At 44.8% G+C, this 19202-nt stretch overlaps 1 protein-coding gene across 1 annotated transcript in view; it reads left to right on the plus strand.

Annotated features, from left to right (window-relative positions):
- Positions 1 to 19202, plus strand: part of SERINC5 (serine incorporator 5) — an 88260-nt gene that overhangs the window by 37547 nt on the left and 31511 nt on the right. Inside the window, exon 2 of the mRNA XM_045847898.1 lies at positions 4850 to 5017. Within this exon, the coding sequence (XP_045703854.1) occupies positions 4850 to 5017 (168 nt within the window). The remainder of the gene's footprint in view (positions 1 to 4849; positions 5018 to 19202) is intronic.

Here is a 19202-nt window from a genome sequence, read left to right on the forward strand (position 1 = left end):
TCTAGGTAATGAAGGAATTCTGCTTTTTAATTTGACAGAACAGGAGCCTGGACATTACTGCCAGCCCTAGCTCATGTTCCTGTGATTCTGTCTTCACATGCCTGGCATTGGTCCTTAGAACTGTCTGTGTCCATGGCTGGTGGGGAGGGCAGAGAGGGAGACTGATATTTATGTATTTACTGTGGGGTGTGTGTGAGCAAGAGCATGACTGTGTTGTGGGGACCCTTAAGTAGGAAGAGCAAAGTAACATTTGGGAGTGAGGCTCAGCTCCAGGTGGCAGCAGGCAGTGGGTGTCCTTTCATCCGGGCTCTGCCCTGGCAAGAACAAAGCGCCTTGTATTGGGAAAAGCCTTTGCTACTCATACTGTTGCTGTTTCAAAGGAAGTTGGCTGGGTCAGAGTATGAAGGGCTCTTTGAGATTTTTCTTTTTCACTGTGTTTGGGGAGGGGAAGGTTCTTCAGAAAGAAAAAAAGTCACATGAGTCAGTGCCACGTTTGCAAATGCTTTCCTATTAATATCTTCAAACTTTGTTGCTTTTCTTAGTCACTGTTCCTTTTTTATTAACAAAAATTGCAACAGCGATCAATGCACATAGTAAAAACACAGAGAGCAGAGCAGGGAGAAGTAGGCGTCTCCTTTCCTCCCCACACGGAGGCCCACTCTGTGGGTAATTGACGTGGGTAGCCATGGTGCACACAGCCCTGCACGTGAAGATACGCATATATCTATGAAACATCAGGTCATAACGACTGTGTTAGTTTGCCGGGGCTGCTGTGATAAAGCGCTATAGGCTGGGTGGCTTAGACAAATTTAATCTCTCACAGTTCTGGAGGCTAAAAGTCTGAAATAAAGGAGTCAAAGGGTTGGTCTCTTTTGAGGCCTCCCTCCGTGGCTTGCAGATGGCCATCTTTTGCCTGTGTCTACACACGGTCTTTCTGTGTATCTGTGTCCTCATCTTATCTTCCAAGGACAGCAGTCACACCGGATTAGGGGCCACTCCAGTGACCTTGTTTAACCTTCATTATGTTATTAAGGACCCTGTATCCAAATACTGTGAGATACTGGGGGTTAGGACTTCAATATGTAGACACTTTGGGTGTGGGGTAGAAAGAATAACTCAAATCAGCCCATAACACTGGCGTACTCTTTTTAACTACTGTGTATTGTATAGATAGCCCATGATTCATTTATCTAGTCCTTGTGTGTCTGGAGAATAAGACTCTCCACACCTGTAGTGAGCAACCTCACACCCGAGTCTCTGGGCCACTGTGTAAGTATACATGCAAGATGAGCTTCCAGAGGAATTTCAAGCATTGCCCTCCAAAGAGATTGTCTTGGGTCCTTCCTGAGCATATAAAAATTTCTTCTAGAAAAGGCGAGTGTGCAGTCTGTACAAATTAAAGCCCGAGTACTTTGTGGTACAGTGCTGGTGTGAGAGGTTCAGGGTGTGGCGCACAACTTGTGCCCATGGCCCCGTGGCCTGGGCTGCCGGCCCCTTGGAGGAACGTTGCCACTGTGACTTTACCACACATCATTCATTCAGCATCCATTTACTGAGCGGGTGATGGGCACCGTGTTATTCATTTCTCTGTAGTTTTGAATAGAATTTACTTTTTATTTTATGTTTAGTTGTTGTTTTTATCCTCACTGGAGGACATGCTTATTGACGTTAGAGAGAGGGGAAGGGAGGGAAAAAGAGAGGGAGGGAAACACAGATGTGAGAGAGAAGCATCGATTAGTTGCCCCTTGTACACGCCCCGACCAGGGACCAAACCCGCAACCCAGACATGAGCCCTGACCAGGAATCAAACCGTGACCTTTCGGTCTGTGGGACTATGCCACACCAGCCAGGGCAGTAGACTAGTTTTTAGAACAGTTCCAGGTTCACAGTAAAATTGAGAGGAAGGTGCAGAGATTCCCCACTCACCCTCTGCCCCACACATGGCAGATACACCCCTCACCAGAGTGGTACGTTTGTTACAATTGATGAACCTGTGGTGACTCCATATTATTATGCAAAGTCCATAGCTTATAATAGGGCTCATTCCTGGTGTTCTACATTCCCTGACTTGTTCAGTGAAAGGTTTTGGCCTTTTACTGAAGCCATGGGCTACAAGACACTGGCACTCCTCTTCAAGCGTGGGGCAGCCCTGGAAGTCAGGCTGGCCAGGAATTACTCCAGTGTCGAAGGTGGGGACCAGGGCAGTGACATACTCAGAGTAATAAAGTTGTGAGTGGCAGGGGCTGGGTGTGAACCTGTTTCATTCTAACTTTTACTTTTCCAGAAAGAAGTGAGATTTTCCTGGATGCTAATATAATAATTTCTTTTATGGATGCTGTTTTGAATTTCTACCTGTTGTTTAGGTCAACCTGTATTTAGCTAAAGATAATGCACTGCACCCTTGGTTGTTGGCATAGTTTGTTTGATAAATAACTTTTAGGCTACTAGGAAAACGGTATGGGATTTTATAGGCACGTGTGTGTGTATGTATGTCTATCTACTTATCTGTCTGTCTTATCTATCAATCATACTGTAATATACAGGGGCAGTGAAAGTAAAAAAAGCTTTGAAAAGTCGGATCCTTGGACTGCGACGTGACTTTAAAATAGAATAGGATTAAACCAGTATGATTCCTTTTCCACATTTTTCGTAGTTACATCTCCGTCACTGTTTGTGTCTTTAAAAGACCAGCTAGGCTCACATTATGTGTGTGTCAGTTCATTTTTCCCTCTGTGGAGATAATACATTTAAGTGTTGATTCTACTGTGGGAAGGGCCTATCATGGGAAACATTAACTGCTTTAAAAATTTTCTCAAATAGGATATTTCGTTTATCACATTTGAATTTAAAATACAGTAAGACTGGTGTTCTAAGAGCATAGAACTAAAGAGTCAGCCCCCAGTGAAGGAGGCAGTTGGAAAGGAACATGGAAGGCGAGGAGGAGGGAGGCGGGGCCCAGAGTTGGGGTGGAATGTGCGTGGGAAGCAAGTAGTGAAATCCGGGGGTAGAAAATCTGAGCGAATGAACTGTACAGGAAGGGGCCATACAACACCACACGGGCAGTAGTGTTAGGGTCCCACTTGTGTGAGCCGTTAGCTCAGCCCAAGTGGAATAACTAATCTTACTAAACAGTGGATAACTTTATGAAGCAAGAGGAGTCTTTGGAGGAAGATGGCTTGGAAAACTGAGTGAAGGAGAGAGAGTACATCAGCAAAAATTTAAAGTAATGAAACAGTACAAAATGACCAAGGCCTCAAGCAATGGCAGCTTCGTGAAGTAGATGCAATAGCTTGGGAAATGGTTACATTCCCAAGAGCCGCCATAACTTCCTTGTGATTACAGCCTGCCTTACACGTGTTGATCTATAATCTCTTCTCGTTCTAAGTGATGTTTATAGTGTGGCATTCTAATTAATGCTTGATTTGCAGCTCTGCAGGGTCTTGCACTTCCTTCCAAATCATTATCAAGAGACTGAATTGTTAGGTTGTAGGTTCAAATAGACTATAGTATAATACAGGTAGGTTTAGTAGTTATTTGCAGTTTATGATTATCTTGTAGAAATCCCTCCCCAACATGAGGTGTGTCTGATAAGGTCCAAGAGATCACAGCATAATCATCAATCCTGTTACCGCCCCCACTTTATAAATGAGGAGTCTTAAAAGGGTTAGTAACTTGCTCATGGTTCATAGCTCGTAGGTGGCAGACCCAATCCCCAAAGTCAGGCAGGGTGACTTTGAGCTTGAGCTTATAACACTACATTCTACTGCCCTGTGCTTTGATGAAGATGTAGTTTCTTATAGGACAGTGGAAGTACACTACATGATATTATAATGGTGGACATATGTCAGTATACATTTGTCCAAACCCATGGCATACACAGTGAACCCTTAGGTGAACCATGGTCTTTGGGTGATTGTGATATACCAATGCAGGTTCATCCATGGTTTAAAAAAGAAAAGTACGTTCTTGTGAGTAACACTGATAAATGGGGGTGCCTGTACATGTGGGAGTAGGAGTACATGGGAAATGTCTGCTGCCTTCTCAATTTATTGTAAACCTAAAACTACTCTAAAAAATAGTCTTTTAAAAGAAGAAAATTAACAACAGACCCACACCTGGAAACCTAATCGCTGCTTATTCAGTACCCCCAGATAGTGTCTAGTTGCATTGACCAATAAAATCCAAAGATTAAAAAAAAAGAGCTGCTTTCCCCAAATAAAAGGTGTGTGTGCTAGGAGAGGTACAGCCAGAGCTCTGAGTTCCTCTGCGCCCGGGCCCCACTCATTAGCCGAAAAGCCTACCATTAGGGGCACGAAGCTGTAGTAAACAATGCCAGGGTAAGAGGCATCTGTTCCTTTTGAGATCCAGGTTGGACGCGCCACTGTTTCCTGTGAAGGAGGATGGATGCCAGCACACCTACCTGTCCCCAGGTGTTCATACAGTTTACTCTTTTGCTTGTGGGTATTGACAGGTCCTTTTCTGGGGCCTGATCCCCTGTTTTCCATGTTCTTCTCACCTCACTTTGGCCTTTTTCTAGTTCTTGGCTTCTCTAGCTTTTAGCTGATCCCAGAAATCTTTATTTTGCTTAAAGTAATGATGATAATGCATCAGGTGAATTGTGCCTTTTATGTTTAATTACTGGGCTTCTCCCAGGCTTTAACACTTATCATCAAGACAACATTAGACCAATTCAGCGGACAGCTTTGCTCACATACTGAATTGTTCCAGCATGCTCCACGGGCGGGATGGCTCAGAAAAATGGTCGCCTGAAACATCGGTCTGCAGAGGGCTGGGTTAGCAGGTTTGTAAAGCAGTGGCTTTAAGACAGTGTTGTGTGTTCCTTTTCTAGCTGGCCTGCTGCTGCGGGTCTGCTGGCTGCTCCCTCTGCTGTGGCTGCTGCCCCAAGATCCGACAGTCCCGGAGTACCCGCTTCATGTATGCTCTCTACTTCATTCTCGTCGTCGTCCTCTGCTGCATCATGATGTCACCAACCGTGGCTAACAAGATGAAAGAGCATGTAAGTCTGCCCATTTCAAGTCTCCTCATTTCTGGTGGCTGATGAGGGTGTGTGGGAAACATCCATTTCAGCGGTTAGATGCACCCACCCCAGTGCGGCTTTGGCTCCGCTCACTCTCTCTGAACCTTCAGGGAGGCCTCTTCAGTGCTTTTCTGCCAAGCAGGCAAACCACTCAGCCTCTTGCTCTCTAGTAGTAGAGTGGAAGTAATCGATGGTTTTGGTGGAGAGGGTTGTGTGTTTTGTCTGAGCCTTGTTCATAGCTGTCTCTGATTAGATGTATAGGTTTTTCTTGTAGACTTTTGTGCCTTTCCCTTCTTGTAAGGATGGTTGCCAACATCTTAGGAAGCAGCTGTTATAAACACTTAATCTGGCCTATATGATAAAGCCTGTGATAATTCCATAGATAATCAGGTCGATTTTTACTTTTCTAGAGATGTTACTTGTAGGGTGACCTGTAGGGTGGGTGTCTCCAGAAGTGAGGATGGATTTCCAGCCATTTCTCAGGAAATGTCTGTAGAGGTAGGCCTGGTAAGTGATGCTGATGGAGACACATAGAGAGCCTTCTGGAATTGCCCCATAGTAGGCCTCTTAATCAACCAGGTTACAGGGGGAGGGGACGTGTTAGAATTTTTGAGGGAATTCAATAAATAACACCATCTTTCCCCTCCCAGGTCCTAAACAAATTGACAAAAAGACTCAGTGTCAGCAGGTACATGCCAAACATCACCTCTGTCCCTCTCAGAGTTATGAGACAGTGTGGCTTGTATCTGCGAGGAAGTGGGTTTCCTATTGCTGATCTGCAAATGAGTCAGACTTACCCACCCGGAGAGTGCACCCGGGTCAGGGCAGGCTTCATCTACAGTGGCAGAGTTTGCAGGGAAGAGGAACAGCCTGCTTCTTGGCAGCTCCCTTGTAAAGGGAAGGGAGAGAGGGAAGGCAAGCTTTGCAAGCCCTGTTTGCCTTGACATACTAAGTGCTCTGTGCTCTTGGAACCCCACCTCGAAGGGAGATGGCATTCCCAGGAGCAACTCCCAGGAAGTGCTTGTTTTCCCCAACCTCATTCTGAAACTACAGACCATTCTAAATACAATCAAGTGTGTCAAAACAACCATTTTCCTAAATGCACTTGACATATTCTTGTCCATTAGGTAAAGTAGGCCCTCTGAAACTTTCTGATGTAAAATGCAGGAATTTAAGTGCTGAGGTGAGGCACTTGACTGTGGACTGACTGATGGCAAATGGGAAGCCACTATAGATTCTTGAGTCAGGAGGCTGCCATCAGAGGGACAAGTGCAGACATTGGGGGGTGGTGAGCCCAGCAGTGGTGTGTGTGCAGGGTGATTTGGGCTCAGAGCAGGAGGATGAAGGGAAGGGAGAGAGAAGGGGTTCTTATAAATGAGAACCTCATAGAGGCTCTTAGAAAGGTTGCTTTGCCTATCCCCTGAATGTACTTATTTGAAAATGGTTTGGCTAAGCTTCCTGCATAGAGAATGAGGTCCCTGTGGGTGAAATCAATCCTTTTCCAACTTTAGGGCCTCACAGGAGGGCCGGCCAGCTGGTCACAAAGTCAGCTTGTTTTTGTGGCCTATAGAATAGAGTCTGATCTCATCCTCAGGCCGTGCTTGAGGGTGGGTGTTGAAAGGTCCCCTTAGCAGGAGGCACACTGGGCTCTGCTGCAGTCCTCACCCCCTCGTTGTTGGCCTCTGGAAATGTTTGGGGTTGTGCCGGGAAGAGGAGAAAGCATGTGTGCTTGTAACAGGCTGGACGGGAGTGTGCAACTGACTCCCACTCAGCATTCCTATGCAGTGTCCGGGGCTCTGTCCGGAGCCACACGGGCCTTCGCTTTGCCAGTTAAGAGCCCAAGGGAAGCAGCCCTTTTACATATTTTCAGTTTTTGCCTTGGTTTCAGAATGCGCCCTGTGTTTAAATCTGAACGAGAGGGAACTGCAGGGAGCGGCTGGGCCAAAGTTCGCCCTGCTTCTTTTCACTAGGGACACTCCTCTTTCCCACGAGAGCTTTGGCTCGGAGAAAGCTCTACTGTGCTGCTTAAACAGGGTGTGATTTTTGTCTTCTGGGGCATTTTCCCACATCAAACTGTGTAGGAGCCATTTGACTGCAAGTCGTTCGTGCCTGTAACCCACTCATTCAAGTGGGTATAGTCTTGAGATATTTGATGCCTGGAGGATAAAATCCATTTTAGACGTAGAATGCTAAAAAAAAAAATGGATGAGAGATTTAGGCCTCCTGACCTGTACCACTAAATCAAGATGTAACTTCTAGGTTTGGAGGCAGGTGATGCTTTGAGTTTTGGGCACCCAGGGAAGCTACAGAGGCATTTGAGGAGGGAGGAGAAAGGACTTCCTGTTTTCTGTGGAAGAGGGGTCTCTAAAACCAAGCCTGCTTTGGAAAAGGGAGGACAGGTGACCTAGGTGACCCTCAGGTCTTCTTCCCTGCGAGCTCAGTGTGCCAGGCCAAGGTGGGAAGAGCCTCACACGTCCCTAACCTGAAGCACTTGGATCCCCTTTCATCGTCCATGTTCCACTCGGTTCCTGGGCTGCTCTGATTCATCGAGATGGGTAGTAAATGGTGCCTGAGATGGCTGCAGCTTCACAATTCAATTTTTTCAGAACCAAAATACATCTTCCACAATGTGGAACATTGCGTTTTTTGTGTACTGTATGTTTGTTTTAAATTTAAGTGTTGAAAAATGATTCCTCCTATTAGGAAAAGAGGCCACTCAGATATTTATTTGGATAACCGTCTTCTTGTTCCTTCATTTGTTTTAAAAAGCATTCTGCTTTGTTGCTAAGCTTACTTGATCTCTTTAGGAAACGTTTCATTTGACACTGTTTTCTGGCCGGGACTGAGTTGGTTTTCCTTTGAGTGAGTAGTAATGCGGAACTGCCCTCCTGTGATGGTTATTCTCTCCCTGGATGAAAGAGCTTTCTGGTTCTTTTCAGCCAGGGTGCTAATGTTGCGGGGTGGAGTGGTCTTCAAAGGGACACTGGACAAGACCTAACAGGATCCGGACAGGAGGGGACTGACTCGTGGCTGCAGCTTCCTCTGTGTCTTGAAAGCAGCTCCTGAATTCCATTCTCTCCCTGGACTTGATGAAAGTGGTCCCTTGTTTAGAGTCCTGGCCCCTAGCCCCACCCCTTAGCCCTTGCCTCACCCGAGCTCTCCTAGCCTAGGAGCTATAAATTGGCCTACAGGCTTTTGTCTGGGCGATTAAAAATAAACACATACATACATAAATAAATAAATTTGGCGGCCCTTAGAAGGGCTGGCGTGCTCTCGTTCTCCAAAGGCCCCACTCCTGGATGTGCACTTACAGCCTGTCTCACTCCTTTCCCCTTACTCCTTCAGCCCTTCCCCAAGGCATTTGGATTTGCAACTCCCAACACAGTTTAAATCCTTTGAGTCCACGAGTTTCTGAAAGGGCTGTAAATGTCAAAATGGGCGGAGGGCTCTCTTATCTCACTCGTTCTGGTGGGCAGTGGGGAAGCTGCTGAGTGTGCCGGGCCGGTGTGTGCAACTCTACATGCAGAGCCCAGGCCCAGACCGCAGCAGCCCTTCCCTGCAGTGACTCGTCTACCCCTTTGCATCCTGGAATCTGGCATTTTTATCCACCTAACTATTTAGGACTTGTCCCGATCACTGTGGTCCACTAGGCGCTCTGGACCGCTCAAGCTCAGGATTCATGTAGGGTGGAGGTGGGACCCCGACTTTTTTCTAAGCTGGACCCCTCCTTCCCCAGGTTAAACCTATCACATACCCCTCTTCCCTTTAAAATCTTAAGTACATATTCTAATCTACATTTATCCTGAAGTCTGAAGTTGTCCAGGAGGTGGAAAAAGGGTTGAAGTAGAGCCGCTGATTGAATTTAGGCCCTTTGAACAAAGGTAGCAGGTGGGCTTAAAGGATTTTTCTCTGTTTATTCAGAAAATCCAGTCTGTCACAACAGGTTCCCTGGAGGTGATATATCAACTTTCTTTTGGTCAGTATTTCTCAGTCATCTTCACTCTTCATTGTCTCCATCAGAAGGAGGAAGGAGGAGATGCAGTGATGGGAAATTCATGTCTATGAGCAGTATGAATGTAAGATTATGTGGAAGTAAATGAAAGTGAAACAATCAAAAGATTACTTGTAGCCAGTCTAATTCCAAGGCCATGTCCTCATCTTGGTGCCCATCACTCAGAATGACGCGGTCGTCTCCTCTGTGCCTGAGCCTTAGACATCCCGCCCCCTTTCTCGTGCTCATGCTTCCTGCAGGGCAGTGCCTTGTTTCTGGCTTTGACTGTCCTGCACGTCCATATGTCTGCATTGGAGCAAGTATTGTCTGGGGAAGCCTTCCCTGTGCTCGTCCAGGAGGGTTAAAAAAAAATGGAACAGACCTACCACAGGATCTAGCTAAGAGGTAAGAAATGGGAAAAAGGGATGCAGCTCACATTTACGCTAAGTGTATTGCTCTGTGAAAGGATAGCTAATATCGTGCAGTGTTAAGCAAAGAAAATAATGATCTCTTTTAGAGCATAATTTGAATGGAACATTATAATTTTTTTTAAAGTGGAAGAATCTTTTTTTTTTAATTTTTAGAGAGAGGGGAAGGGAGAGAGGGGGAGAGGGAGAAAGAGAGAGAGAAACATCAATGTGTGGTTGCCTCTCACATGGCTCTCACCCACTGGGGCCCTGGCCCACAACCCAGGCACGTGCCCTGACTGGGAATCAAACTGGCAACCCTTTGGTTTGTAGCCCGTGCTCAATCCACTGAGCTACACCAGCCAGGGCCTAAAGTGGAAGAATCTTAAGTCATAATCTGAACCAAACCTCTTATTTGACAGGTAAGGGGAAGTGGCTTGGCTAAAGCTAGAAGTGACACTAGCCAAGTGCCACTACTGGGTAGAAGTGGCACTAGAACCAGGACTGCTGACTGCCTGGCAGGTGCTTTATCAGCCTCTATGATTAGGTTTGGTTGTGCAGACATTTACAGAAGTAACAGGAAAAGGCTTAGCAAGCTTATCCTTCCACCTGCTTGCTAATCTTTCTTCTGGAGTTTGTGGTGTGAGAGAAGTATTTCTTCTGGAAACAGCACCACCTGGCGCCTTTGGCAGCTTTCTTAGCTTATCTTTCCCACCTGTCTCCTTGTCGTGAAGGCCGGAGCTGGGCTCCAGGGACTACTGAGAGTCTGGTAGAAAACGGAGGCAACCACAAATCTGGAGTTTATTTATTCAGTGGCTTTGCATGTAAACTAGAACCTGCCTTCAAGTTGTGTTTGGTATAACCACCTTTTTAAAGTAAACAAACATCAGCAGTGAAAAATATTCCACTTTGATTTGAACTACCCTGTGTAGTTTGTCCCAGCACAGAATGGCAGGTATTGAGGCTGAAGCTGGCAAGCTGGGCTCTTGTTTTGATTTTGGTGTTTACCGGTTGAATGTTAAGAGAACTATGTACCTGAGACCTGGCATCAGGTGTTGCTATAAAGTGTTGAACTATTAGAGTAGAACTCTCCATTCTTAGCTGGTGTTCTATGTTCTCATGTTACAGCAAGTGTCGAATTAGCAAATGCATATATTACTGACTCAGTTCTTTGATTCTGGGGCATTGTTTTAAAATTCAGCTGAGATAGAGTGCTTTTCAAAAGTTCTCGTTCTGAACAGCAGCGGAGTTCACTGTGCCGTTGTTCCTTACATGTGTCAGGTTTATCAGTGAGTACGTTTCTGAGGTTAAAGATGGGTTCAGGCCATCAAACTTGAAGGTCTTTGTAGAACATGGAGGGAAAGTTCTCATTATGGCCTAATCAGAGTTTCCCTGTGGGGAAGTTCCATCCCTTAAATCCTCCAGGGTTTCCAAACAGCTTTATCTTTGGTGAATCACCATTCAGGGTGGGAGAAAGCAGAGTCCCTGCAACCCTCCTATCCTTGGCTTCTCTCATTGCTGGGCCTCACCCTCCACACAAGTGAATGCTGGGAAATAATGCTGGGAAATCGTTTTAGGCAGGGATTTGAACTAAATGATATCCCGCTGAGAGTCTTTTTTTTTTTTGAGTCTGAACCAAAGACAAAGAGGTTTGATCCTTGTCCAGCAATAATGAGCTTTCCAGGAGCCAGAAAACAAGAAACAATAGTTATTGTCCTTGGTCTGCAGGATCCGTTACCCAGAAGCTTTTGGGGGTGGGGGTGGGGCATCAGACATTAACAGGATCTCTGTTTCAGGATGGGCCTGGCTGGGAGGGGAGAAAGATAAGATGTGAGAACTTAAGTTTTCCTAACCCTTTTTATTCTGTCATCATCAAAAGCATCTGTTCAGCAACTGTCCGCAGATGGGGCCTGGGAGCAGTCTGCAGATAAACAGGACCGACAGGAGCTTACAGTTAGAAACGAACTGTTCTGTCGTTGCAGACGCTGGCCAGAGGGAATGGAGAAGCGGCACAACACATAATGAACCCAGAGACAGTAGCCTCAGAAAGCTTGGTAGCAGGAAACATAAATATTGTGAATAGTTGAATCTTGATTCTTTACACAGAATTTAAAAGTATTTGATAGTGTTACTTGGGTACACTGTAATCCCAGTTCATGTTTTAAAAAATCTTCTAAGTCATGTAATTCATTCCTCCTTCCTTCCTTCCCTCCCTTCCTTCCTTCCTTCCTTCCTTCCTTCCTTCCTTGGCCGGTGCCAAGCACCCTGTGAGATGCTGGGAATGGAACTGATAGCAAATTATAAAAATTACTCAAATTTAACTTTTAGTTAAAAATGTTACATTAGCTCTCTAAAGAGCCATAGCTCCACTGTGAAGGGGGAAGCAGCTTTTGCCACTCCCAAAATATGCCTTTTAGGATATTGATTTCAAGCTGTTTGATTGCTGGGAAATAAAAGACTCGGAAACAAACCTTTCACCTCCCCCCTTCACAGCCTAGAAGTTCAGATGGAGGATCTCTCCCACGAGGGCCAGAGGTGAGCAAACACTTGTTTGCCAGAGATTTGCTTTCCCATCTCCTTGGATATGCCCTTCCTGCCCTTTGGAGTCTCTTCACCGCCTAGCTGTCTTCTCAGCTTGGAAATGGCATGTACACCTCAGCTACTCTGTACCTCTGTGGTCACTGTTCTTACGGCCCCCAAATAGATATTCATATAACAGACTCTGTACACTTTCTGCTGTTAATCTGCGTCTGTTGATTTGATTATTAGCCCAGCTAGAAGAACTTAACCCATGAGAGGAAAAACACCTTTGCGCGCACAGCTGGCTGTCACGATTTCTGTTCAAAGATTACGAAAGAATACGGCCGTCTCCAGGAACCTAGAGATGTGCCTGTGAAGCAGGTTTCAAGCGACATATTGCTTGACATAAGGAAAGGATGTGGCCTTTTAAATCCAAGAGGGATAGATTTGTTTTTCTGCTCTGAAGGTAACGTAACTGACTCACAATCTCAAGATGGGTTGCAGAACTCTGGTTTGTTTGGAAATGGGTAGACCTCTTGACCCCAGTGATGAAGACCCCAAACAGGATGACAAGATGACACCAGGGGAGAAATAAATCAGATTAGGAAAACCTTGGAAACTTACATCATAACGGACCAATCAGCACAGCCATGACCCCAAATTCCTTACTGGTGACTTTTACCTGTAAAAGACCCCGTTTGCATATTATCGGGGGATTTGGGTCTTTGAGCATCAGCTGCCCATTCCCCTTTCACCAGTACCTTTGAAATATATGCTGTCTTTCCTTTTACTACAACCTGGTGTCAGCCTATTTGGCTGTGTCGGTGCTAGGTGAATGGATCCCACTTCTGGGTGGACCACAGAGATGTGGTATGAGTAGCATACAGTCTTTGTTCTTAGAGGACTGGACCTCAGGTAGGGGCAAATGGGAACAGTATGGTAAGTATAGGGCGGAGCAGAAGTAGATTACAGTTTGTGTGGAAAATAATCCAGCAATTAGTAAATAACAGTACAAGAATAAACTGTTTTACTTACAACTGTAAAACTACTTTTGCCTCACCCTGTATGTACAGAAAAGAGCCCCCAACATGAGACCGGGTGTGTATGCAGGTGTGTTTGAAAACTAGAAATATGAGAACTTCGTTAGTGACTATAAGAGATGGTAGTGTCCGCGACCATTGGGTTGACCATTGGGCTGCATTAGACCTCAAGAATGCTCTCTTCCCTTCCTCATCTGGAGACTGGGGGCTGCGGTGAGGTAGGAGGTCTGTGAAAGGGAACTGGAGTGTGTTACAATCCCTTTAAAGCAGGGCTGAACTTAATCACAAGGGTGTTGGTTATTTTGGGGGTGTGGTTTTTAAATCTCAATGAAGCTGTTTCTATCGTCTTAAAATAAGTCTAAAATTATCTTTTGACATGCTGGCTTTCATCACTATGGGTTTTATTTTTGGTTCCACGGGCTGTTTGCATAATAACAGATGTGAGGAATTTTTTCTGTTCGAGCCATTGAGGGCTCTGACCCACAGGAAAATGCACTGCACTCACAGGCATGCCCACCCCCCACTCTCTCCACTGCTCCTCCAAAAAAACTTACCATGCAGGCAGGTAAATTAAAATACCTAATTTGCTGCACTCGCAATGACAGGGGAGATGTACAGTTGGATTCGCTGAAAGTACAAGTTCCATTTGGGGAGAACAGTGAGCCCTGTGGAGAAGGGAAAGCGTGTGAGAGAGGCGAGAAGGCAGGACAAAGTGCTGGCACCCTCAGATGTCATCCAAATGAGCACTGTGCTCTGTGCTGGTCCTTTGGCCTTTGATCTGCAGAGTAAGTTATCACCAGTTGTCATTTGCCTTTGAGATGTTAATTTATACTTCAGCAGTTCTGCACAACTTCTCAGCTATTCTTCCTGGTGGTCCAGGGGTGGGCGAACTGGTCCTGTGAAGCGCCAGCTAGGAAAACATTTTCGGCTTTGAGGGCCATGTGGTCTCTAGCAACTGCTAAACTCTGCCATTATAGCACATAAACAGCTCAAACAATATGCCAACAAATGAGCATGGCTGTGTTCCAATAAAACTTTATTTACATAAGCAGAAGCTAGCTGGATGTGACCCGCAGGCTGACACTTGCTGACTCCTGTGTTAGAACTTCGTGGCTCTGTGCATGTCATATGCTGTTAAATTCTCCTCTCTAAAGGGGACACTTCAGTGGCCTGAACTTTGTGCCAAGGACACCAGCGTACTTGCTTGCACTGCAGATCCCTGGGCCGTGTGAACCACATACTGGGTTGACTAGGGAAAAATAAATTGAGCATATGCTTAACAGTATATATGCCTTGTTCTGTGTAGCCCTTTGAGATCATTCTCAGGTAAAGATAATTAGTATTCTATTTATGTAGCCAAACCAAGCATGTTGGTGATTGGGAAGAAGTAGGAATGGAGAAAATAAATGCGTGTGTACCCTAGTTTACTTGCTGCTGGTGGTGCCCACATTCAGGTTCAATAAATGGTAAAATGGGAAGGACGCTGGGCCGGAAACCTAAACGTCTGACGTGTCCTGGTCCTCAGCACTAGAATTGGGGAACAAGTAAGTAGGGGCCCTCAGAACATGAGATTGTAGGTGTGGTGGAGTCCAGACTTTGGGGGATGTTAGACTCTCATGTCCCACCTCAGGTAAAAATCATAAATAACAAAATTAACCGTGAAAATGCTTGAAATATCCATGAAGTAGAGCACATAGTTTTGTGGATATGGCATTTCACCAAAAACTAGCTCCTTATTAGCATGGATTTTCCTGACCTGTTTTATTCACTGGGAACAGTTCCTGTACATAGTAGGTGTAAGTGAATGAGAGAGCAAAGTCTGTGCGACAGTGTATGTTTACGTGTATCATGTAATGTGTAGTGTGGAATGAAGAAGAGTACACATGCAAACTAATCTCACTGGGTTTTAAAAAATTATTTATAGAAGACAGCTGTGCACATAGTTGAATTTGCATATGACACGTCACCACTGCATGCCAGGTTGAGACATTCAGGAAGAAAGCTGATTTGGGGCTCACTGTCTTCTGCCTGACTAAGTGGTCCAAATCGACAGCTTTGCCTGTGTAGACTTCTAGTCCTCTTGTTATAGAAACCTCAACGTCCCTGCGTTTAAGGGTATCCTTCCGTCGGCCTTCTTCCTTTCCGGGCAGGACAAAGTCTTCCATCAGACCCTATGGTCTGGGGGTGGGGAGGGGTGGAAAAACTAATTTCTGGCTAAAACAAAGTCCATACCTCCATAGGCCACATCAAATCAGCAGGCAGGATGTATCCATTCCATGGCCCCTAACCCCCACTGCTTTTGCCTCACTGAAAAGTTCCACAAGTTTTCACTTCAAGATTGTTAACTGGTTAACTGGTGTGCTTCTTATATTTGCACATTCTGCCCTCGATGTTACCTGATTCTTTAAACAGATTGACATTAGCTGATCCCTGCCCCCTTCTGTGGAAGAGCCCTTCATACCATCATAATGAGTCAGTCCTCTGTGAGTCGTCTTTAGAATGAAAGCCTGTTGTTTAAAGTTTGATTAGAATTGTTTTCTAATTGTCTAATCATATTTGTGGCTGTTGGATCCTGATGAAATGCATGTGGTGGAGGAGCTGTGAGTGTGCATCCGAGATTGTGAGGACTGTTTGGGGTGGGGGGTGTGGGGACGGGCATTACGTTCCTGATTTCAGAGGTGGCAGGGTCAAACAAAACCAGCCTGAGGAATTTTTGTTCCTCTTGTGGGTTTTAATAATGACGCAGTGTAGACTTTTCTCTTAAAAATGTTTAGAAACCCAAACAAAAGAGAAGCAATTATTGGTTGTTTCCCACAAAGGGCCTCAAAGATAGTAACTTACTGAGAAGTGAGCCTTGGCAGCCTAGAGGCTGTCCGCGGAGTATGGAAGCTGATTTTAGCAGTCGCATTCCTCAGCTTCTGTCCATTGGTGGGTAACAGGCAGGCATCGCTGTCATGACCCGCAGAGAAAAATGAATTGTTTAGAAGGTTTGAGGACAAGTTAGAATACCAGGAAGGGGAGAGGCAGACTGAGAAAGACTCTCAGTACTGAAAGTCATTTTCAAGTAAGGGTTATTAAACAGTACGTGCAGATCTAGTTCTTCTGGTTTTCATGACATCACTCGTGCTGAGCTGCCCAAAGCCTTCTTTGCATCTTACTTTCATTTCCTGCCCTAGAAATTTGATGTAAGGAATGTAAAATCATTAGCTTTGTTAATATGCCATGTTTTCATCTCTCCCAAATAATCCTTTGATATTATAGAAACAAGACTCTCATCTTCCTCCTCTCCATTTCCATAAGAATTACTCCCAAAGCCTATACTTTATTTCTAAGTTCACAGCATCTGGGCTCCTGGCCAACTAGATCTGTAGGTCTTTCTATAGCTCTGTATATTTATTGTTTTTGTGTATTTGTTTGCCTCAGATGGAAGTTGTTTGGGGGCATAACTAACATTTCTCCTATGTAGACAGAATTATGTAGATTTTCTCCTAGGCCCCATCTTTTTGAATTTAATACTTGTGTTGATGTTTTGAACATCTCTTCCATGATTTGGGAGTTCAGATATATTCTTCTGGGTGGTGACTAGGTCTTTGAAAGACAGGTAAGTGTATACTGTATCTTTCACAGTGATTCCTTTGGGAAGGTGAGCAGAGCATCTCTGCGTCCTGAGATGCCCATTTTCCACCATGTTTAAATCAGAATGCATCAGCCAGTGAGTGGTTCATGTCATAGGCCCACTCCCTTCCCCAAAAGTTCTTTTCATAAAGAAGGTAATACCCCAGAATTAAGGAAGTTTATTTAATGGATATTATGGATTAGGAGCGATGCCAAGTACTTTACAAGCACTAACTTATTTAATTCTCAGAAGAACATGAGGTGAGAGGCTGTAGTAAAAATTTTTTTTTAACTTTTCAAATACAGTTAATGCTCGATATTATTTTATATTAGTTTCAGGTGTACAGGGTGGCAGTATTATTTTGTTGTATGAGAAGGGACATTGAGGCTCAGGGAGGGTGCGTAATTTGCCCACTTTAGTGGTGGAGTTAGAGTTGGGAGTGAGCTGTTTATTCTTACTGATAATTCGTGACTTTCAGTTCGATGGCCTGGAGGGTTGGGAGGAAGCCCCTGGCCCTGGGTCTGTACAGAACCAACACAGGCGCAGTGTCCTTGGATGCCCAGAGCCAGGTTTTAGAGGCAACACCCTTAGCAGGCCAGTTCCCTTCACCCCACAGTGTGGAATCTGTGTGTGATGTATGTTTTCTTTTTCCAAAACTGGGATGGAGTTTGGAACAACAAATATTTAATCAGAGCAAATTCCCTTTGCTAAATCCTGCCAGCTTGTTCAACTCGAGGTTCGTTGCCTAAAAATACTCACTACTTACTGAAAGCCATTGATAAATGACTAAGTCACCCGCAGAGCATAAAGCAGGTCTTAGTATTGGGAGCAGGGGGTTGTTTGCCTACTTTTATTTTGGGTGAAAGGTGCCAGGCCACATACTCACTCTTTGAGGAGTCTAAGGGCCTCTGGGAGTCAACAGGGGAAGACCTTTGTGGGGGATGATTGCATAGGAGCTGAGGCCTAACTGGCATTATTAGCATTCTTCTTCCAATGGGTTTTAGAAGAAGGAGGAGAGTGGGTTTGGGACAGGAGGCCGAGAAGAGCCTGAAGGTGAAAGCTGGGCTGGGGGTGGGGTGTATGTGTGAGAAATGAGCTTTGCTGGTGCGTAGAAGAGAGAAAGGAGGGAAGAAAAGATATGAATGAATATTATAGAGAAATTAATCTCCTATAAATAAAACAGCCTGTTAGGTGAAGTGGAGTGAATGTAGCTGTCACAGATTGAAAGCAATATTACTTTTTTGTTACTGGTACCACTCATTGCTGTAGCTTTTTTTTTTCTCTCGTTAGAGGCTCTGAAACTTGCACTTTGTGTGGGTTCCAACATACTTCAATATCTGGAGATTTTTAACCCTGTGAAAAATTTAGACTCCTTCAGGAAGCACTGGCTGGCATCTTTCTCTCAGTACCTGCCTGGGGTCACTTCCTGCTATCCGTCTGTTTAGTCCTAATTGCTGCTCTGAAGCAGTTTCCGGACCAGGCATCCTCACTGGGAAGATCCAGGATGCGCTGAACTCTGTTTGCTAAACACAAACTGCTGATCACTTCTTCCAGTTCCACTCTTTGCCCTCTGCCCACCCTTCCCCCACCCCTGCCCCCACAAACAGCAAAAAATTAAAGCAGACGAGAACCCTCCCCTAATCCTTGACTTCATTCTTGTTGTCTGTAAGGTCCAACCAACTATGACTTCTACCTACAGAATTTTTATTATCCCCAGTTTTATTTTTACTTTTATTATTGACTGGTTTACCTTCACGCATTACCCGGGCAGTGAACCAGCTGCCTTCCAACTTACCCCCGCCTCAGACCTGTCCCCTTTGCAGTGCCCTCCACTTTGCAGCCAAAGACTTTCCAGTTTAAAAAACCAAAACATGAGGAAAATAAAAATAAAGAAGAAAAAAAGAGAAAAAAGAGAAAACAAACAAAGGCATTCCAACTCAAATAGTTGTTTCTCTTTGCCCACAAGACAGGGCCTGAGTTCTTAGCATGACAGACACCTGACCCCTCCTCTTCTGAGCTTCATCTCTTGTGAAGGAATGTGTTTTTGGTATAGGTATGTCCCATGCAATACTTCGTCTGAGTATGCTCCAAATACTGTATGGAACATACTTATTCTAAAAAATTAGTCATTGTTTGTCTGGAATTTAAATTTAACTAGACATTTTGTATTTTATCTGGCAACCCTACATGTGTGTTAATTGGTTTGGTAGCCTGGTCAGAAGTACAGTAGTGTCTTTATGCGTTCACATCTTTCCCTGATCTAAGAAAAACAAAGCTGCCGTTGCAGAATGTGCTGACTACAAAACATCTGACATTTCTTCGTGAAACTGTTATGTGAATAGGGCCTTGGTAACAGTGCATTTTTGCCCAAGGCAGTAAATTTGAAAAACACGTTTTGTTTAGGAAAACCATGTTTGAGATTCAGGTGTAGTAATGACTGCAGACCTTTTCTGAGGAGAAGGAATCCACATTTAGGAAGATGAGTCCAATTAATTTAGTCTTCCTTTTGTTTAGGGAAATCTTAATAGTCTCAGTTATTATTGTTACTTTAATGTCTGTTCTGGAGAAGAAACTAAATTATCATGCTTCA

The sequence above is a fragment of the Phyllostomus hastatus genome, unplaced genomic scaffold, assembly GCF_019186645.2.
Source record: "Phyllostomus hastatus isolate PE091 unplaced genomic scaffold, TTU_PhHast_1.1 phas_contig_58, whole genome shotgun sequence".
NCBI lineage: Eukaryota > Metazoa > Chordata > Mammalia > Chiroptera > Phyllostomidae > Phyllostomus > Phyllostomus hastatus.